This window comes from Idiotropiscis lumnitzeri, chromosome 12 (assembly GCF_059441095.1).
Source record: "Idiotropiscis lumnitzeri isolate Australia: NSW breed Sydney's pygmy pipehorse chromosome 12, RoL_Ilum_1.0, whole genome shotgun sequence".
Taxonomy (NCBI): domain Eukaryota; kingdom Metazoa; phylum Chordata; class Actinopteri; order Syngnathiformes; family Syngnathidae; genus Idiotropiscis; species Idiotropiscis lumnitzeri.
In genome coordinates, this window is record NC_142402.1 from 19,557,178 (window position 1) to 19,580,022 (window position 22,845).

The 22,845-nt window shown below is 44.6% G+C and overlaps 1 protein-coding gene across 1 annotated transcript in view; it reads left to right on the top strand.

The window, feature by feature from the left end:
* The window catches only part of phlpp1 (PH domain and leucine rich repeat protein phosphatase 1), a 44,509-nt gene that overhangs the window by 12,196 nt on the left and 9,468 nt on the right, over positions 1-22,845 (top strand). The window contains exons 2-5 of the mRNA XM_088310754.1: positions 16,147-16,343; positions 16,982-17,107; positions 18,478-18,626; positions 22,389-22,535. Coding sequence (XP_088166880.1) covers positions 16,147-16,343; positions 16,982-17,107; positions 18,478-18,626; positions 22,389-22,535 — 619 coding nt within the window. The remainder of the gene's footprint in view (positions 1-16,146; positions 16,344-16,981; positions 17,108-18,477; positions 18,627-22,388; positions 22,536-22,845) is intronic.

Sequence of the window (22,845 nt, forward strand, 5' to 3'; positions counted from 1 at the left end):
AAAATGCTGACTTGCTGTATTAAAATGTTATATTTTAATGCCGTAGAAGTTATGAAGGAGGCGCAATTCAAGAAAAAAACAAAACAATACAAGTTACATTTGATTTTTATTAGTTACCCCACGAAATGTCACTTTGCCACGCATCTGCAGAGATTTTTTTACAAGCATTTTCTTGTAAAAAGGCCGTTTTATGTCCAACAAATTTATGTCGTCATTATCCAGAAAGCCTGTACAATATCTGCAAACTTTGTGAGCTTTATTGTATCCGAAACTGTTGTTTTTTTTAATTTATTTATTTATTTATTTTTTTTTTTCGGCATTATTCTGAAGAAAAAAAAATGGATCAGCACTTTGTTGTAAGCTTCACCTTTACAGATACCACACGTGATGTTGTGGTATTGGGTAAGTGTCAAAGGTCAACAACCACCTCACGTTGTATTTTTTTTTTTTTCCTTTGGGGAAATGTATATTTGAGGTTGAGATGACACATTATGAATCCATTTACAATATATCAAGTCCAGCCAGTTTACTTTCTTTGTGGAACTCGTGGGACGATTGTCTTTTTCATTTCGCGACAAGAGTTCAGTTCCAACGGTTGCGACGTCACCTGAGTTTTTTACCACGTGATAAATGTATTCTTAGACTACTTCACTTTTCCGGATGTCGGTACCGTCACAAACCACTACTTTGGTGCCCTCGCAAATAGAGCCGTTCTTTAAACGCCATTCGTCTCGTTCAGTGCAATGACGATGCAAGTTGCTGTGGAAGGAAATGGCTCCTTCGCACGCTACGGACGGCGACGATCAGCCTCTTGCTCAAGAGTATTTCCACGATGGACCGCAAAAGATGAACCAGCCGCCCCCTTTTGCATCGCACCACGCACCACACTATTTGACAAGCACCGCCGTAGTAGGAATTGAACTACGTCATAAACCTCGGACCCCTTGTACAGTTGGATCGATCGTAGTAAAACGTAGTTGCTCGAAAGGGATCCACTTGTTTGCCATTAACTTTACAAGCACCCAGATCGGGAGCACTTCCTCTCAAATATCCTTCATTCAAGAACGGTCTTTCCCTCTCCGGGGCCTTTCCCCCCCCCCCCCTCTTGTCCCTCTGGCTGCCTGTGCCCCCGTCTCTGTGGCACGGTGTTCACATGGCCCCTGCATGTGACACAATGGCGAGCCAAAACACCCCGGATGCCCGCCTCAGCTCTCCACTGTTCCAGGCCTTGTTAAATTTTAAACAAAACAAAGGCAAAGGAGGAGGGAGGGCCGGCGGGCGCCGCGGGAATGCGTGACAACATCGCAGTCCCCGTTCATTCACTTGGAGTGTTCCTGTGCATCGTCACGGGGGCATGGGGGGGGGGGGGGCGAACGTGGCCCTTTAAATCTCTCTCGCCTCCCCTCCTTCACTCTCCTTGTGTGAAAGCCCTTTCTCTCCCCTCCTAGCCGGGCTGATTGTAGCTTTAACCGCAGATGTGGGGTCTGATTACTCAGCAGCGTGCCCTTGTGCAGGATTAGAGAACAAGTGAATTGGTAGCAGCAGTTAGCAGATTGCCGATGCATGCCGATGTCAAGTCTACGGTAGCGCTCCCGGAAATGACGAGAAATACCGTTCAACGTTGTTACCGACGCTCCTGCTTCAGAGGAGAAGCGTTGAATCAAATGTTTCACTCTGGTAACTTGGAGATTTTGGTCAAATCGACGTGCCGGTCACAGCGTCTGAAATTGAACGGCAAGTATAAGTGATGACCAGGATGCGCGCTTCGCTGTGTCTCTTGGGATCTGCCTTTCAGTTTGGATGAACCAAATAGTTTTTTTTTTTTAAAAAAAGAATACATAATTTATATTTTCCGATTTCTAGGTCGAGGCCAAAGATCCCTTTTTTGAGGAATATGTAACGCAAGATCCAATATTTCTTTGACCGTTCCTTTCATACCGACCTCAACAGAGTTTAATTTTGCCACGATTCTGCGCATTCACGCAGTGACACAACATTCCGTGATACGATAAAATCGATGTGACGTTGCCAATGACTACGTCCTGGACAAGTGAGTGTCTTTTGTTAAAACATCACACACGGGTCCGGGTCCAAGAATACAATTTTTGAGCCACCTTGTCATTTTTCTTGTGGTGAAAGACTTGTGAGACAGGTTTTACAAACACTGAGCACACGCGGTTGCTCCCCGATTTTTTTTTTTTTTTGTCAGCGCGCGCTTCCTAATTGGCTATCGTTCACTTTCATGTTCGGCTATGACTCAGCCGTACACATTCGGGTTTGTCATCGGAAATACCGGAAAGATTGTGGACCTGACTGTTTTTCCGAGCAACTTGGGGAGAGACTCGTACACGCTTTTAGAGACATCCAACGATCTGTAGCAATTTTTTTTTTTTTTTTTTTTTTGGTGCACCCGTCTACCAATTCAACTCCACAATGGCGCTTTCAGGCATGGCATTGTGTGCCAGCACCAAATGTATTCCTTTCAGTTTTTACTAAAAGTGTACATCCATCTTTTTTGTCACATCATTACGGCGTGAGGAGGCAGAGGCTTTTGGCAGCAGCTCAATAGTTTGGATTCTTTTATGAGCATCCCCTGATGCGTCTATAATTAGAACATCGACTGACAATCTGACTATTTTCTGCCGTCTCACATAGCCCCTTTGAAATGGATTTGCAGCTAGGAGGCATAAATATCAGGGATTAAATATGCAATTGTAGAATCACATCTCGCTCAGTACACTCATTTGACCTTTTTTGACCGTCGATAATAGACTTCAAGGCAAATGAGAACAATTTGTTCTGTTAGGAGAATACACAAAATATATGTAAATTTGTGCAATTTATTTTTTAAACACTCGGAAATTGTGCAATTTTTTTTATTTAAACACTCGTAAATCGTGCAAATTTTTTATTTTTATTTTTATTTATTCATTTTTTTTTTTTTTAAACACTTGTAAATCCTGCAAAATTGACTTAGAACCTGGCAAAGCGGGATATTGCTGCAGCTGTAGCAACATTTGCAGTGAAATGATGAGATACCTGATGATGAATGTTCCGTCCCGGCATTGCGGAACGCCCTGACACGCCACGTTGTGTCGGCCCTTTATAATTTCCAACCCCGTCGATTACTTTCCGAAGGGCAATATAAGTGGGGAGAAGTGGTTGAGAATCGTGATATTACGTGACCAGCCGCGGGCAGCCATGACTTGGCGTAATCTTCCGAAGATCCTTCCCGACGCGTTTGTGGCGGCACGTCCCGAACGCAAGACATGGCGACAAAAACCGGCCCGTTTGACAGCACATGGCAACGTGTCAGAAAATCCTCAGGCGGGCGAAGCTCCTTGTGGGATTGACGCTGGAGAAAACCGTGTGGTAAACTTTTTAAGACGATGTAAAGGGAAGTCCGGCTGACGGATGTAAGCGGTGAAAGCATAAATACAGGCGGGGCTTGATCCCTGACCTCTGCGGAAAACAAGGGTGCACTGTATTTAATGAACAAAACCCTCCTCCAGTCCATTCTCATGATGACAGTCACAGTCATGACTTTGAATGCAAACCCTCCAGCTGGCATTATTCATGCCGTGGTCCAAATGAACCGGGAAACCACGGCAGCAAAACAGTTTCGCTGCTAGATGATTGCAGTTTGCGTGCGCCACGATCGGCTCGCATCTTTTTTTTTTTTTTTTTTTCCCACACATGCAACATCAAACCCTCACCCGCTTCCCAATTAGCGTTCTAATCTCACCTCTTTAGTCCGCGTATCAGATGGTGGTGTTGTCAGCCGCCCGCCAATACCGCTACCTTTTTTCCCTTTATCCCCTGCTGCATTTCCCGAAGGGTGGGGTGGGGGTGCTTTGAATGCTGCATCACTAAACCCAATCCACAGAGTAGAAGGTTCCGCGGCGCTGGATCTTAAGACGACAGTGGCTTTTTCTTTTGGGTGCCGTCTCACGCTCTGGCAAAGCATTAAACAGTAGAAGGTGCTGCGCTGTCACGGGGGGAATAAAAGCAGTGCAGAGACAGACACGCAGGCAGGCCTTTCACTTCCATGCTACTCCGCCACTTCAGAAAACGCGGAGGCTGAGGTGACACAGTGATGAGTGATGAGCAACTGGTGGCCGGGTTGGTGAGATCATGTGTGTTTTGGGGAAATCGCAAATAATTCACGCGCGACTCCCTGATCGGTCTCGAAACAGAGGGGCTGCGAGGTTTACGACGGTTCCGGCCTGCGAGATTTCGATGATAGCTCAGCGCGTGAAAGCAGGCTGAGTTACCCGGACTTACACTTTTCAGTTTGTTATACTTTATAGTTGACCTTGAAGTTTTTTTTCATGCAAAGAATTACAGTAACTAAAAAGTTAACTTAACTACGACATTATTTTAGTTTGTACCGTGTTCCTTTGCTATATCGTTAGCTGTCCCGCTAGATTGACCAAAATCCTTGCTTCTCACTGGAATCTACAGTTTATTGCGATCATCTTTATTTATTTATTTTTACTATATACTCTCTATACGGTCAAGGCCTTCTCTGCTGGCGTCACATAATCAAGAAATCATGATCAGATTCTTCACATTGATGTCATATTATATCCTAGTGTTGAATTTTTTAGGGTTAGAGTTTTTATCCAATCAGAATTCAGCTCGCTCGTGCTACCAAATTACATCCCCACACTCAGGTGTTCATTGTACATTCAAATTCTGATTATGTCATGAACGGATTTTCCATTGTTAACCTAACAACCTTGCTTAGTGGAAGAAAATTAGTGGACCTCATTCGACATATTGTCCGTTAAGCATGCTAATATGTTTGTCAGATCTCATCAGGTCAGGTTGTAATTGGCTGTGCTTCTCTGTGGAAAAAAAAAAAGAGAAAAGCTCCACAAGTGTTCACTCATTGATTTTGCAATGAAAACGTAAACGCCTCGGAAGAGGTCTGCGCTCTTTTGTCCAACTCGTCTTGAAAATGCCACTGTTTTTTTTTTGTTTTTTTTTTTAAGCAGTGAATGTCAATTAATCAAGCATGAAATTGTTATTAATTACATCTCTCGGTCTAAATTGGTCACCTGTTGGGTCGTTTAATTCGGGCCTGCTTCGACAGACCGAGGTCACAGAAGCCGTCACAGCGTGGGCTTCTCTCCGCGCCGCCGGCTGATTATGTGTCCTCACGTATTAGCGAGAAAGCGGGACGACCGAGAGCGAGCCCTGCATCATTCATGAGTGTGTGTGTGCCACCCTGTGCCTGGATGGCGCTGACCCGTAGCTGTGGACCGCGCACCCGTTGAGCGCCGCGGTGCAGGCTTGCAGTGGGCGGCGCTCGGGGAAAGGTGAGCCATTCCCGGGCGACTGAGGACACGCCGACAACCGTGTCGTACATCACCTGTCTCCTTACCTTCCTTTTCTTGGAGGTCAGCCGGAGTGGTCGCACACAGATTGTGCGCCTGAGCGCGAGGATACGTCGTGACGGGTTCCCAAACAGGCCTTTGTCAGAGTAAGAAGAATGAGGTCAGGCTGTGTGTCTCCCGCTTTAGAAAATAGTGGCTGACACATGAAACCAGTCGGGCTTTAAATATGAGCGGAGCAAAAGAGGGGGAGGAAAATGGATAGCAGCATCTCTACATGCTCATATTTTCAATTTGAAGGCATAAGCAATGAGTCTTTGACACAGTGGAGACTTGTTCAGTGTGTGTTTGGGTGTGTGCGGGCGTGTGTGTGTGTGTGTGTGTGTGTGTGAGGGAGAAAAGAGAGGCGCACGTTACATAACAGGCCGCCCTGGCTCTCCGGCCTGCTTTACAATCACACAACACTAAGTCACTTCACGTGTACGTGTGTGTGTGCAAGTGCCGCTAATTCATCTTTCACAAGTAGACAAGTGCGCACGCTTACAACTTTTAACGTTTGAGCTGATTTTACATGACACAGCATTACATAAACGCTGGTGAGGTTTGTTGGTGAACACACGCACACACACACACACACACACACACACCCCTTATATATAGATACACTTCAAAGTCTGCGATCACGTGACGCCTCCACCTTGGAAAAAAGTCTTTGAAAATAACACAAAAGCAAAACGTCTGCCTGACAGCTTCTTCACAAACGCTTTCGAAAAGGTCTAAAAGCTATGAGTGATGCAATAATGACACAATGAACGGACTAACCGCAAAAATGGATCTTTGACGTCTTTAGCCGTCAATGGTAGTTAATATGAAATCGAGTCTTACCTCTGGGACACACGATTGAGGGTCCCTGTGCAACGAAGCATCACAGCGCTCGATTCTGGACAAACAAGCCATTTGAATCCAGCGCACCTCACTATTTTCACTCGTTATATTGTCAAAAAAAAAATAAAACACTCACATCGTAAATAGAGGCAACAATTACGCCGCGCAATTTCTGCAGATCGAGGAAACTGAGTCGCGTTCAAGATTGGCAGTGTATTTTTTAAAGCTATTTTCACCGCTATAAATTGGCTAAAATTGCGTAAAAATGACAGAGGCAGTGTGGCCATTAGTATCAATTTTTTTTGGGGGGGGGCGTAATTTGACCATATTTGGGCATGATTGCTCCATTTGTTCTGTTTGGTAGTTTGCTGTATGACTTAGCTAACAAACTACGCTATTTAGCCATCATGCCACTTTCTGTCTCGCTCATCCTCATCGTGGTTGAGCGGCAGCCTACCGAACAAAAAAAAACGTCGAAACATAGAAAAATTGTCTGAAAAATAGAAACATCTAAATTTGAATCTCCACCTTTGCCTGACTTCACCTTTTTTTTTTTGCGTGCATTCCACTTATTATTCCAATTAATCCTCATTGTGTCCCGTTTTGCAACGAAAGGCACTACGAACACCTCATTATCCCCCCCCACCGATACTTACATTTTCCCGCACACTTTCCTACAAACACGCTCAATTATTCATTGATGAGCTTTTGCACAGTTTCACAGCCATGCGTCAGATGTGTGTGCGTGTGTATGAGGCAGGGCGCACACACTCGCACGAATTTGTCCACCAGGTTGACAACATCAGCTTGTCTTGAACAAAAGGGGGGGGGGGGGGCTGCGTAAAACAATCCCCCACAGCTCTTATATGAGTGTGAGTGTTTCTCTCTGAGTGGCTGATCAGCACGCTCGTGTTTTCCAGTGTAAGGTTTCGTAACACGCACGCACGTTGCATAACAGCAGCAGGAGTGGAGTTTGGGGGGAGGGGGGGGGGCGTTCTGTGCGTGGGCTTGCGAGGGGAAGGCGTGCTCACATTCATGTAACGTCAGCATCTAGCCCCCCCCCCACTGCCGTCGACGATGGGAATCACCGGGGGTGAAAGGGGGGAAAAAAATCCTCTTAATGTTGCCAACACCTGTGATTCGCAACGTCTGTAACACTCATCAACCCCCCCCCTCCGTCCGTTGCATCTGGGTATATTTTTAGCAGATATTGATCAAATCATATGTTCACGGCGCACCGGAGGGGTGTGAAAGACGTGGCCGCAGACGGAAAAGCCGCCATCGAGGCAAATAAAAAAAAAAGAAGTAATTTCTGAAAGGAGCCATAGCTGCAGAATATCGATTCATAAACCATCTTCTCATGGTGGCTTTTTTTTCTTCCCATTTGCATTTCCGCTTTGGCTGCACGTGAGCTATGATGGCATCTGCTTCTGCTTTCCAACATGTATTAGCCTCGGGTTATCTTGATTTAGTGATCACTCTAATTGCAGAAGTTTGTTTAATACGGTGGGGACGGAACGCAAATTTGTACCCGTTAAAAGACGCCGTTGTGTACTAATGCTTTATATTTGTAGGGAAACAAAACACTCCTAAGCTGTGAATGTAAAACTAATTTAAAAAAAAAACAAACGGTAAGAACGACTGTAACTGAGAGTGTGTTCTTCTGCCGCGTGACAAAATAGTCCTATGCCTGTATTTACAGAAAACAAAATGTTGGTACCATTGCAAATTGAGGACTTGACTTTGACAAAGCTTGCAGTGGCAAACGGGCGACTAAATTTCTGTCTTCCCACACAAAATGAGAACAAATGAGTTGGATGGGAAAGGTCCTGCAGGTTGCGACCTTGTCTGGTTTCAGGATTTGTTTCAATTGACTGACAGAGCAGTTTTGTTTCGCGTCAACTTCTGTCCAGTTCACGTGCGCGACAAAGGCGAGGCACGCTTATCAGAAGCTCCTTTGACACCGCCGCGGGAAGCCAAGGTTATTATAGTTTACAAATGCTAACAAAATAACTACAACTAAAATTGAACAAGCAAACGCAAGAAAATAAAATTTTAAAAAAAAAGGGAGAGTGCTACATTTTACAAAAGTATTGAAAAGTAATTATAATTGTAGCTAACGTCATTAATTTCCTACTTGCGTTTTTGGGGTTTATTTTAAATGGCTATATTTCGGTATTTTTGCACAGTCGTACGAAAGAAGGACAATACTATAAAACTAAAATAAGACTAAAACTAATAAACTAAAGCAACATCTAAAAAAAACTCTCTAAAAATTAATTTAAAAAAAAAAAAGTCAAATAAGAAAAATATCATAAAAAGTTGAAAACTACGATAACCTTTTTGGGCTTCAAATGTTTTATTTAAATCGGGACGAGTGAGTACCAATACCAGGCATCGATACCGGGCCGATACCACCTTATTTTATGGTATCGAGTACCCATGGTTGATATCAGCCACCAATACTTTGGGTAAAAAAAAAAAATGACATCACATCAGATAAACTGCTCCAGTCGCAAGGCTCAGGCTCCGCCCCTGATCGGTGTCCCCCCCCAAAAAAACGCACTAGCCATTGACCTTTCCTCTTGTTTCGACAGCGTGTTATTAAGACACATGGGGGACTGTTTTTAAATTGCGAAGAAAAGCAAACGTCTCCTTTAAGGCTCCGACGGCAGTTTCGAGCGGCATAGGCAAGCGATGACACAACGCGACCGTCGAGCTGCTCAAGCTGAAAGATGCGCCGTGACAATAAACAGCAGCGCCAACTCCCCGTGTCACGAAGCTTTTTTTTTCTCCACTCGCGTACACTTCCCCCGTCATCTTATCGCAAATCATTTGATTGCGGAGATCATTTTCCATTCGCCGTGCCCTAACACGCATTGAGAAATGCGGCTTAACGCGTTGAGAAAATGCACGGCAACTTAATCCTGTTTGCTCCATTAATGGCGTACATAATGAACGCAAGCTGCAACAAGAAGCTCAGCGAGCTAATCAACTGCTCGTGGTGCCGTTTCAACAGAAAGGGATTTACATTTGATTAGGATTTCACCGCGCAAGCGTGCGTGCGTGATGCACTTTTGAGTTGACTTTGCATCACCGCAGATCTTCGCGACTCACTGCAGTCGGGGTCAAGGTTATACGGTGGAAACTCTGAGGGGTGCATCTGGTTTCATGGGATTGAATTTAAAAAAAAAAAAAAAAAAAGGATTCCCCTTACGAAATGTTGGATTTAGAAATAATCCGTTTCCTCAAGTTGTATGAACATTATTATTTATTTATTTATTTTTAACAAGACTATTACTATTGACTCAATTGTGCGGCAGTGGTGGTCACTCCAGACAGCACTCGTGATTTCATGAGACATGTTGCAGAATGTCTCCGAAGCGCACGCTCGGCTAAAAATATGCACGTAACCTATTTTTGATGCGAGTGGCGTGAAGCTGCACGGAGCAGATGGAGCTGGGCAGATGCATGCGGCTTCCACTCAGTAACCTTGCGCAGACTTGCTAGCATGTGCTCATCATGGCTGCCAAAATAAGAGAAATTCTCTCTTCTCGATGATACTGCAAATGCTTCGCATTGACACCCTCAGTTCTCCGAGTTTTTGGGTGTTCTTCTTCACAATGCAATTTTATACATTTATAACAGAACCTGTGATCGTAACGTGACAAAAAAAAGAGAGATATGGATAGATGATTAAAATATATTCAAGACAGCACTCTCAAAATAATTTATTAATAATTACCTTTGTTTCCTAAAACAAGCTTTTCTCATCGGCCCAAAAATAACCCAGCTTCTACGGCAAAAGAAACTGTTCAATATTTTTTTATTGTTGGTTTTGAACGTGTCCGACTAAACGTCCACGTGAGCCAATGCAGGACCACCTTCCTTGTTTCTCATGAGAGCATGTCGGACATCACCTTATCACTTTTACACTAAAGGTCAGCGTGGCACATTTCTCACATCAACGCCCCCCCCATCGCTCCATCCTCGCCCCCGCTCGCCTCTGCGAGGACATCTGGTACTTTTAAAGAGGATGCTCATTAAACATCATTGGTTGTGAAGCTACGGCATTCCGGCGTCTCGCGATCGATTCGGCAAAATGTGGCATTTTCCCCGAGTCTCGGCTGGAGGGTAACCGGCGATGCGAGGCAAGAAGGAGGCGCCGCGATAATAGTGGCCAGTCACCTGCGATGGCCTTTGCAATCTCTCAACAAGCTCTGCCAGATGACGCCGGAGAGGACAGTCGGCCAAACGCGGCCCGTCGCTTTGCATTATCGTCATTATATTCATGCAAACACGTTATGACGGCGTGAAACGATGGCATCGTTACCGCTGCTTTTTGCCCGCAAACGAAAGGAATCTGGACAATACGTGTGTGTGTGTCGGTGCGTGTTTTGTAACAGTGTAGCTATTTGTGTCACAGGCTAACAGCTGGTCTCGCTCTGTCTTATCTGTGACACTTCACCGTCTTTTCCATTGTAGTAACCTTGCGTGAATTACATTTAGTCCTTTTGGAAAACAAGCTACGTGCTTTTTATCAGGCATCGGCAATTGTGTCCGATACCGTCAAGAAGCAGGACTGCTCAAACACATATTGACTGATTTTTTTTTTTTCAAAGGTGGAACTCCATCACATGGCATGTGCGCACCTATTGCTCCCACTTGAGATGACCAGTATAGTACTCGTCAACTGATAATCGCTCGTTGCTCCACGTGACGAGCGGGCTTCGTACGTGCTATCGTTTGGTTTTGCGAGTTTTTGTGTGTTTAATATTAGCGTAATGCGACCAAGACAATTAGCATACTGACAAGCATCAACTGCAAGTTTTTTTTTTGTTTTTGATTTTCATCTGTGTGGTCCACAGAAAACCTGGTCCAAAGTGGCTGGCGGCCCGGTGATTGGAGACCACTGACATACACTTTAAGTCTCCTCTCCCAAACCAGATGTGTGTCATGGTACTGACTTGTGAGAGGCTGGCAGGTGTCACAAGGAAGGCTAGTCATAGAAGAAGCAAGGCTAACTGTTAGCTTGTCAGCTCACGACATTAACTGTGTCCAAATTCCTCCAAACGAGCCTTTGCAGGCTTCGAAGGCTAGTGATGGGAAAATGAAGCTTTAAATTTCCTTCATGAACCACTTGTTGCATTTTTTTAATCCTGTAGATGGCGCTGTTGTTTTAAATCAAGGTTTAAAAAAAAAAAAGGCAAGTCAGTGTGCTTTCAGGCCAATGTTGAACAGAGAGTGCCATCTACTGGAGTCCAAAAATACAACAACTGGTTCATGAAGCAGATTTGAAGCTTTATTTACCCGTCACTATCGAAGGCTCCTCCTCATGTAGCCTCTGTCGACAGCATAAACCGCGGCGAATTTGGACTGGCCTAGCGAGTCTCACATGTCTTCTGTATCGCCGCAAAATGGCCACTATGTGCTTAGCCAGTAGAAGAGACGTTAAAGTGCTGAATAAGAACAGCGTAGAAGTATATATATATATATATATATATATATATATATATATATATATATATATATATATATATATATATATATATATATATATATATATATATACGGTGTATTTGTGAGGTGAGCCCAAAAAAGAAGCCAGAAATATGTTTACATTTTTGTGCACGTTGCCAGATGTTTTCCGTCTCGGTAAAAAAATGATGCAACGTAATAAAATAAAAGCAACGGTAGTTATTTGCAGGCGGTCTGTTCCAGTGTGCAGTTTGCTGCTGATCCTAATTTGAACCGATCGGCGTTAGCAGGAGTCTAGATGACTGTTGATTAGCATAAGCTCCTGTTGATGGCTGACATGAGGCGCTATCCACCATCTCTAGAAATAATAAATTGATTAAGTTGCTAATACTAGGAAGTGCGGAACAGAGGCAAAGGGATTATCCAGATCCATCACATCTGTCTGCCCCTATAGAAGCCGCAAATGTTTCCCGCACATGCCCGGCGGTGACTTATGTGGGTCACCGATGCCCTACGGTGCAGCGTGCCCCGTCGTATAGCCGAGGTGTGCCGATGTCAGCTTGTATTTAGCCGGAGCCGGGGATGATTAACCGAGAATGTGTCCTTGTTATCGCCGTAAAGCTTCAAGAGTTAAAAAAGAAAAAAAATGTGTGAAATGCAGGGATAGAAGGAGCGGGGTCAGCCTTGGGTGCCGATTGCTAACAAAGACGGATATCGAGGCCAGTGGGGCAACTTGGCGGCCATGTTGAAGACATCGTACTGATCTGTGTTTGTATTATAGTGCAACCGTCACCAAAGTAGAACACTAATAAAAAGATAATTAATTTATCCTTAACTGTCAGTCAAGGACAAGCGGGTCTTTGGTTTCCAGCCATGCTCCGTCCGTTCCTACATCCTCCATCGCTGAGCTATGCTAACGCAGCAGTAAAATCTTAACTATAGTGAGTGTATATGAAAATCACAAACCACAATGGCCAAAGGAGGGAAAAGTGTGGATTTAATTGCAGATACGCTTGCGAGACCATTTTCAAGACGGACCTTTCAAGAGAAGCTAGGTCGTCCGACGGTCACTCAGTAGTGTGTAAGTGTCTTTCTGTATATTATTTGTCCCAGCCGTGGTGTCACAAATGATTTTATTATGAGGAGGATTTATTGAAGTCGGACAAAGTAGGACTTCAATGAAGGCCCAGGTGTGATATGCACGACCCGCCACTGGGCCGTGCATCTAAAACAAGTCGCAGACATCACTGTCCAGTAGTGGGAGTGACATGGTCTTTAGTGAGCGTGTGTGAAGGCAAAATATCCGGAATTTGTGGAAACGGAAGGAAGCATCCCAAGAAACACACACACACTCCTGTCGTAGTAGGTCTAGGAATAGATTTGTCCAGTACACACCCACCCAGCAAGGCCTTAATCTTATGCCTACTGCCGCATCCTTCGAAGATAATGGGAAGCCCAGCATGAGTAACATCATCCCACCTTAAAATAGTCTTAGTGTAGGAGTCTCATGCGGACACGAGAAATTCTTTTGACGTCTGAACCAAGACAAGCGCATCGAATGACTTCCTCCGGTGGTTGTTCAGGAGAGCCCGTTGTTCCCGGGCTCGCCAGTGTAAACAGGATGCTCACGTGGGAGTCCCTCCCATCTCCACGCTTCCTCCAGCTTATTCCCCCTGGCCCGACCTTGAAGCCACCTCCAGCCGTGCGAGATGATGCATCAGCAAGAGGGTCAACTTTGGAAAGTAGTTTGCCTTCCCGCGAGCTGCAGGCTTTGACTTTCATGCTCCAGCAACATTTAGGAGGGGCGATTAGATGGACACAACGATTATTGTTAGCGCGTGTTTGTGCATATTAGAGGCGAACAAGACAAAGAGAATGAGGAGCATATTACGCTGGCATAGCAGACCGCACGTTTCGACAAAAGGGCCTAAAAATAGTACAAAATGTGCCCATGTGACATATTGAGGCTAAAAGCTTTTGAATAATTTGTCTAATGCCTCACATCATGCCCCCCCCCTGGTTACTTCTGCCTTACGGCAAAGTTAGAAGGCGCTAAGCAGGCTGCTTACTTACTAAGATCTTGTATCGCTTTGCATAGATATTGATGGACTGAAAGCAAATGGGCGCATTATATAAAGCTGCACCGATAGGCCACATAATTAGGTACACTTGCACCATCTCATGAGATCCAATAGATCTGAAAACGTTTACTCCTTACAGATTGGTCAGTTTTACAAACTTGAAATGTCATGTGATACGCAATGAAAGGTTTGGACGATGGAGCCGTCCGCTTTGCTAAGTGCAGAGTGAAAAGGCACCCCGATGCAGCAGCAAAAGCTAACAATAAACAGAAGCGATTTCACGGCAAGGTCATACGACATCTCGAGATTACGCACGGCAATTAATTAGGGTCAAATATGGAGATGCCCCCCTGCCGTCGTAAAAATCACAAAAACCAAGTGCAGTGTGAAAAGGGCTTATATTTAGATTGAAAACCTGGTTATCTGCTGATTCTGTTTATCGCATCAAAAATTGTAAACGTGCATTGCTAATCGTCGACACGCTATCACGATTGTCTAAAAGCACCGTTGTGACCAGCATGAATGGGAATTGGTCACTTGTGCCCCTTAACACAAGATAGAAAAGCTGAAGCTTCCTGCACATTCTACTTTTCACAATGGCAACTAAATAGTGGCGTGAGCGAGCAGGTAGCCGCTTTTGTAAAACATGATGCCAGACTTTAAAAGACACAAGACAAGTCGATGCGACACGGGACGCTGGCTCAACTTTTGCTGTTCGAGCACAAAAAAAAAAAAAAAAAAACGTGCAATCTGTGGAATGGACATGTAATGTTATCCACTCAGCAACTGGTCCAAGCAAACACTTCCTGCAAACTAAGCAAATGATTCTGTTGCAAACACAAGATGAGCAGACAAAAGGTCAGACCTCATTCGCCGCAGCGATGATCAGAAATAACACCGAAACCAAAAGCAATGAAGTACCTGGCACACATGGGATTTGTTTTCGTGTTACCCATCTGTCGAGGAGACCCGCTTCTGATCCCATTTGAAAAATGTTGAGTTTCAGAGCATATTTAGGCCCTCCAACATGCTACGGGGAAGAATAATGAATGATTCCGATGAACAAAAGCAGAGAGCAGAGGTTACAGTACGGACTTCCGGTCGCCATGTCAATAATTGAAAAGCAGAAGAGTCTGCACAAGCTCAACCATGCCTATTTGAGAGACGCCCCCCCCCCCCCCCCCCCCCCCCCCATTTGTGTTCGGTTCGGGAATTGTGCAACTTTTTCCGACACTAAACCAAACTGTTGCTTCGGGAGTTTTTTATTTTATTTTATTTTTTTTTGCCAAATATGGCACCACCGGTGAAAAATAGAAACACCAAAACCGATAGACTGGTCATGGTGGAGGTTGGCTGGCACGTGGTGCGCAAGCTTTTCGCGGAGGTGGAGTTCGACTGAAAACAGGTGGATATTTCAACACGGCGATTAGGCGTCGCGAGGCGACAGGACGACTGATAAGCAAACCTGACTGTCGGGTTTGGCAGGCCGCTCGGCGAGGGACGGCAGCTCGCTTGACTGTAAGAGTATAATTCAGCAGAAGTGCACCTGGCATTGAATTGGAGCTTATAGTCGTCACTGAAGGCAAATCCTGACTATTCAATTCCAATATGCAAAGTAGGACATGTGAGGCTTACGCTTGCGCTGAATGAGTTTAGCTCGTATGCTAACCCTGCTTTGTGGCGCTTTTGTAGCACAAGCTCAAGGTTGCACCACTCATGTCGCACCTTAACTCTTTGACTCCCATTGACGGATAAACACGTCAAAGATCCATTTTTTTCTTTACTCGGCTGGTATTGAATGAGTTAATAGTTGACCACGACACAAGAAATGGATGGAATTTTGTTCAATTTCCAAGTTGTTTGATCCTTGAGGCGTTTTTTTTTTTTTTCATGTACTGTTTTATTGCGTTGGCGGGTTGTCAGAATATCCTGCAAGTCATTAACCTTTCGCGCCGTCATTTAAATACTCGTACAATCACAATTTCAACACAAGACCTTTATCGGAGTCATTTTTGTGACCTTTTTCATGTTATTGTTAATATTTGATGATATGGGTTGCGCAATCGCGTAGCATGGTGGCCTGCCTGTGTGGTTTGCGCGTTTACATTTTTTTGGGGGGGGGGTAATCCAGCTTCCTCCCACACCACAAAAACATGAATGTTCGGTTCAGTTGAAGATAATAAATTGTCGCACGGGTATATTTAAATTCTATTTTCATTCTTCTGTTGCCATGCATGTGGCACAAAAGTGGTATTAATCTCTGCAGTGTGCAATTTAAACAAATGTCTTGCCAAGTCAAATCTCATTCTCCTCAGAGGATGAACATTTACTCTAACCACATACTCCCCCCCCCCGTGCTCCAGGGAAGCCCCAAAACGTCGAGAGCTCCGAGCGGGTTCAACTGTCGGGGATGTACAACGTGCGCAAAGGGAAGCTGCAGCTGCCCGTCAACCGCTGGACCAGGCGGCAGGTCATCCTCTGCGGCACGTGCCTCATCGTCTCCTCTGTCAAGGAGAGCCAGACGGGGAAGATGCACATCCTGCCGCTCATTGGAGGGAAAGTATGTCACGACGTCCATTTATCCTGTCCTCAAATCGCTCGGCGAAGCGGCTCGTTATTCGTTTCGGCCCTGCTGCCGAGCGCAAACAGTTGTCCGGGATGACGTCGCCTTCAAGTCTCTGCATTTATGCAATACGATATGCAAGCAATGTACAAGTAGAAAAAAAAAAGAAAAAAATTGTACGCGATATTTTTTTTTTTTGATGAGCTCCTTACAAAGTTGCTGAAAAAAAAATTCTATCTACCTAGTAACAAGTGGCAAATATGTTATCTAACAGTACATTAACAAAGTTTCATTTAACGTACTTAGATTTGTTCTATGGTTATCGTTACAATTTTTACCATTTTTCTCTTTGCGTCGCAAAAATAAGACCAAATCGAACGTATCTATTTTTTTGATTACTTCCTCTCGATAATTGTGTCATGTGTGCTGATGGTGTGATGTTTTGTTAGACTTTTGAGGCGCGTTTAGAGGTTTTACTCTATTGAAATACTTTGTAGTCACTGATGACATCACAGGTGAAGCCAATGAAATGGCCATCAACCAAACGACGTGTTCAGTTCTTGTTGTTGACCGTGTTAATCTGAGATTTCAGTCGTTTGGTCCACTCACTCTGTGTGTGTGTGTTATGTCTGCAGGTGGAGGAAGTAAAGAAGCACAATCACTGTTTGGCCTTCAGCTCGGCTGGGCCCCAGAGTCAGACGTACTATGTCAGCTTCGACAGCTTCACAGAGCACCTCCGCTGGCACCGACACGCTGCCAAGGTAAAAGAGAAGAAGAGGGGAAAAGAGAGCGAGGGAATGCGCGCTTAAGCATATCCATTATTCACGGGTCAGCCGCATTACACATCATACGCACACACATGAGCGCCGTTCGAAATTGTCCAACATCCCCAATGAGTACACAGCATGTGCAAGCGCAGCAAAGTGAGCGTACTTTGTCGCGGGCCGCACTTTGGTGTGGAACTCATGGGTCACGTCAGCCTCTCCCTCTCTCTCTGTCGTCTCTCTCCTTTCTCTTATTTGAACTCAAGTAGGTCATAGCCAGAAAACCTCTTTTCTCAATATTAATAGGGGCATGCGTGTCGCCAGCACCCAGAGGGGCCACTCATAATAGAAGCCTGCAATCGAGGCGACGCAAACGCTTTTTGTGTCTCGCTCACCTCAGGAAGAGGTGGACGCTGTAGGTGTCTCAGGCCGTTGGCCCGGGGGACAGCAGGATGGAAGGTTTTCCAAGGCGGGTGGATGTAAAATTGGGTTTGCTGGAGACAGGCCAGTTTGCATTCAAGCATCGCCTGGAGCAAGACTCTCGGAGATGCAAGCCGATAAAGGACACAGCCTGCTCACTCTGACGTCCGGCCTTTGGGAGAACTTCCCCTTCGTCATTCATGAAGTTGAATACTTTTTGTGTTTTTTTTTTTTAGCTACCACCATGTGGGGAAAATTTTCCCAAAGGGATCCACAAAGATTTTTTTTTTTTTAAATAATTCATTCATTTTGCGAGAATTCCCCATGTGGGAACAGTCCAGTTTATTGCATCACATTGTCGTTTTTTTTTTCATTTTTTTTTCCTACCACCACTTAGGGAGAATTTCCCCTTCGGGATCAGTACAGTATGGAAAAAAATAATTATAAAAATAAATAAATAAAATGGAAAAAAAAAAATAACTATATATATATATATATATATAAATATATCTATATATATATAAATATATATATATTTATATGTATATGTAAATAAATAAAAAGTACCTACCACCAGAAATGTTCTTTGCGTATCAACAAAATTAAAAAAATATATTTTTTTATTTTTCTGTATGTTTCTATGAATAAGATTGCACGCGCAATTTCATGCTGTCAAACAAGAACGTGTCCACACTTTAGTCCGGTACTTTCTACATTTGATGTCCTGGCCAACGAGCAAGTGATGCGAGCTCATGCCGTTCGCTGGATAACGCGGTGATGTAATGTGCTGCGTTAGGTCACTGAACTAACCCGCTGCACTTTCCCTTTCTTCTTCGCCCGTTCTAAGAAGATTGGCCACCGAGTGCCGTTTGAACCTTCGGCTATAATCTACATGCGCGCAGCGTCGTCCAGATAATCTTGTTTAACTGCTCGTTGGTCCTTTCTAGATGGTGTCGCAGAGGATCAACTCTGTGGATCTGTCCTGCTGCAGCCTGGAGCAGCTTCCCCCCAACCTCTTCTACAGTCACGACCTCACCCATCTCAACCTCAAACACAACTTCCTTCCCGCCGACCAGTGGCTGCAGCAGCTGCAGAGGTACAACACCGTCGCCGACTCAATGTTCATCGGGTTGCTGAAAACTGAGACGAGTCTTTGTAGAATCAGATAAGAGGAGCCATCGTACCGTACGGTGGGAGCGAGAGGCAGCGGCTCTGGAAAGCAGATCTGATCTAGCGCAGCTTGCGCCGCAGCATTTCATAGGCTAATATTTCAGAGGCGTGCAAAAACGGCACCTTAACGGACTTTGATCGCAGCGGGGAGGAGGGAATATGCTCAATTTTGACATAATAGTGTGTGCGCCCCCATTTAGCAGACCGTGACTGACCATTTTGGACCACTTAAGTGTCCTCCTGCGGTCTGAATCAACAGGAGTAAGGCGGGGGGGACGCACGCACAGGAACCAGAGAGGCGAGCCTTGTACCAGGCAGAGCCAAACGAGCCCAGAAGGCCATATCCGTCAGCAGGGGCGCTTTTAACGTGAACGGCCTTTCTCACTCCCTCTCTGCATGGGCACCATCTGTCACATGCTTATTGTGGGACTCGATTAAAGCGCCAATGCCAACATGTTATGGACGGTACGGGATGTGTGATCGTGTGTGCAGTCACGTGTTCGCAAAGGGTCGAGGTGTTTTTTTTTTTGTATGTTTGTTTGTTTTTCAACTGTTTAAGATTGCTGCCAGATTACGTTCATTGTAAGCGCTTGCAGAAAGAACACTCCTACTTCTTACTTGGAAAGTAAGTGTCTGCAGGCTACGTAGTCTTGCTGTTCAATTGCAATGACGGGAATGTGCGTGTGGTTTCACTTGAGTAATCTTACGTTTCTCCCTCCTCTGCCGCTTCTTCTTGATAAAATTCTGAATGAGTCGGGTTTTAATGATTTTCTTCCCTGGTCATTTATTGAACAGAGAGATATTTTATTTTATTTTATTTATAAACGGTACCCATGTGTGCTATAAAATAACATTTCTGTGGCATGCTTTTGTCAAAATCACAGAACGATCAATCATTGTGCACACTTGGCACACCTCATTTTTTTGTCTCGCTGAATTTAGTCATTTTGAGGGGCTGTCCTTCTTTATTATGCAAGAAAGCGACTATACCCCGGCCCATATACTGCTGGGTCAATGGCGAGTTAGGTTTTAGTTACTAAGTTGACCGGGGGCAACCTGTCTACTGCGACTTCTGCTTGTGAGAACAGTTAGCCGAGTGCGAAGAAATAGAAGAAACTAATGATGGATATTGTGAACAAACAGCGACAAATGAAGATAGCTCGCTAGTTTAGCATACAGCATTCCACTGCAACAAGGATTTAATATTTACAGGAGCAAAAGGTACAAAGCAACTCGGGGATTTCAGTTAAGCTAAGGCATTTTAAACTAAAAAAGAAAGACATTTACATAATTAAAAGCCGAAATTTCAAATCCAACCAGAATTTGTTTGCTGTGCGATGAGGGCACGGGATCTCAAGTGCGAGTCCGAGCTCTCGCTTGAATACATAATATACGAGTTGCACTAGAGTTACAGCATGAAAAAAAGTGAGACATAGTTCCAAAAAGACGGTGCTTGCTTGTTTCCTTTCATACTTGATGGGTGGGCAGGGACTGCAAGCACCCAACAATTTGTAAGCAAGCAATTAAAAAGTCCATTTTCATCACATTTCCTTTTAAATGAGAGTGATGCACAGTTTCCGCGCTGGCCAAATGCGGAAACATCCCTTTAGCGCTGCCAAACCTGAGTAGGCTCGTCCTCGTTTGACTCAGCGCGATGACACAAAAGGAGGTCAGTAATGAGAAAGACATGTTTAGCTGAGGCTCGAATTATTTTTGCAGACTTACCGGAGAGACCCAAGCCTTTATGAATGTGTCGTTTTGCGAAAGGCTGTTTTTGGGATGGACGTTTGTGTGGATGTAACATCAAACTCTGGCTTTTTGTCACATCTCCCAAAAAGGAAGGCCATGCGCGGACCTGCCGCCTGCCTCCTCTGTCTGCCATCTTTGTTGTGCTGGCCAAATACTTAGTGGCAGATCAGATAGGCAATAATCAGACCGGCCGTTTCCTCTGGCATCAAACCGACTGAATTTCCCAGCATGCATCTGTGTCTGAGCTTGAGCTCATTCCTCACCGGCCACGCAAATGCGTTTGGCCTCTTTATTTACATCTGCGGGGATGCTTTTGCAGGTCCCGAGGGACAGCGTTTGGCACGAATGAAGTTGACAAAGGGTGTTTAAAATAACCCAAAATAAAGACCTTCCTTAATTACATGCAAAAATGACTTTAATCCTTAAATCCTGGTATAAAAAAAAAATCCACAGGCAGATTATAACTGGAGCTTTTTAGCAAAACAAAGATTTAATGAATGGAACCATCAACATTTGTTTGGGGGGGAGGGTAGTTTCAGGTAGCTTGTCAGAAATGTCCGTCACTAGTTTTATCCTAATACGTGCCATGTCACAAATTGTCATGGTACCGAATAAGGAAGTGCCATAATTTCGTCTGGTGTGATTTCTATAAATAGACAAGATATGGAAATAAAAGCCACATAATTGCAAAATTACGCCAAAATTGGTTTTGAGAACCGTTCAGTGACTAGAAATGTTGCCATATTTAGTGAAAATCCGGTCTCAAATTTGGCCTCAAAAAACGGTCTACAAGACTTTTTCATTTGGCTTCCTTAAAAAAAGAGAGGATAAAAGTACCGGTCAGAGTACCCGAATATCAAGTTTGGACACTCCAAAAAACATGCCTGTGCATTTTGTCATTCATGCAGCTCATTTCAATCTCCCGATTTTGAATCTCTCACAACTCAGCTGTTTTGTTCTCTGTTGGAAATTCAGAACTTGGTTTTGGTACTGGAGAACTTTGTTTTATTCCGTTTGGGATTTTTTTTTTGTTTCAAAGGATGCGTTCAATGCGGTGTGTTTTTGGCATGTTGAGCGCACTCCAGTGCCGAAATTGGTCAAGTTGTTTAAAAAAAAAAAAAAAAAAAAAGCTAAATCTGCTATCCTAATTTAAATCAGTGCCAAATGGCTCTTTTTAATCGATACACACCCAAGTGCATTTGCTTTTGCGATATTAATAAAAGTCAAACAAACCCAATCTCGAGTTTCTTCCATCGCTGGCCATGCTAGGCCCCCCCCCCCTCCCTCCATTGAGTTCTGCGAAACTGTCCTCTAATCCCGCTCCGAGACAAACAGATTTGTTAGATCATAAACTCGCTGGTGGAGATAAAATCACTGGAGCGGCTTCAGACTGCTACGGAAAAGGACGCAGGAGCGTGCGAGAAGATGATGGCACGATAGGACAGATGAGCAGAGGAGGAGGAGGAAAGCGATACGGGCATTACTCAGCAGATTGCAGAGGTTGATTGAATGGCTGAATGACACACACACACACACACACCCACGCGCACAAACACCCCACCCACACACACACACACACACAATGCCTGCGGGAGTCACCCTCAGCAGGAATGACTCGTCAGCCCTGATCAATCGCTCAGACTTGTTTTTTTTTTTTTTTTGGTCACCTTCATGTGCAGTGTGTGTGTAAATAGTGGGATGAAAAAAAAATCCAGTGTAGCCAGTTTAAACAACTCCCCCGAGATTGCCTTATTGCAGGTATTGTATGTGAGTCAAAACGAATTGGGGGGGGGTTGACCAATTTGAAGGTCGCCCCTCCGCTACGGGACGCCACTCCAAATGTCACCGGTCTCTCGTGTTTGACCTGACAACACAGACGTCAGGGTTGCGACTGTTTGCTAAACTGCAAGTCTCCATCCTAACGTTGTGTCGTGTGTAGGTTCTCCCGTCTGCGCAGCCTCAACCTGTCCAACAACCACCTCGCCCACTTCCCGCTGGCCATCTGTGACATCCCCACGCTGACCGAGGTCAACCTCAGCTGCAATTACCTGCCCTCTGTTCCCGGCTCCGTGGGGGCCATGACCAAGTAGGTAACAGTAGGGGCAAAAATCTTCACGGGGTCACCTTGGGAACCAATGTTCTGGAAGTCAAACTGAGCACATGGATTTAAAAAAAAAAAAAAAAAGTCGAAAGCACACGTATGTCATCTGCATTTCCCCTCCCCCAGAATTTAAAACACGCATGTCAAAATACGCCAAGGTAAAAAAAAAAAAAATGATGGCTCGCTTCTGCATTCCAGCCAGCTTGCTTGCTTCTACTTGCGGAAGCCCAAAAGGACAATAAAATTTTTGAAATCATGGAGGCAGCACTTCATACACTACTTTGTGTGTGGTGGT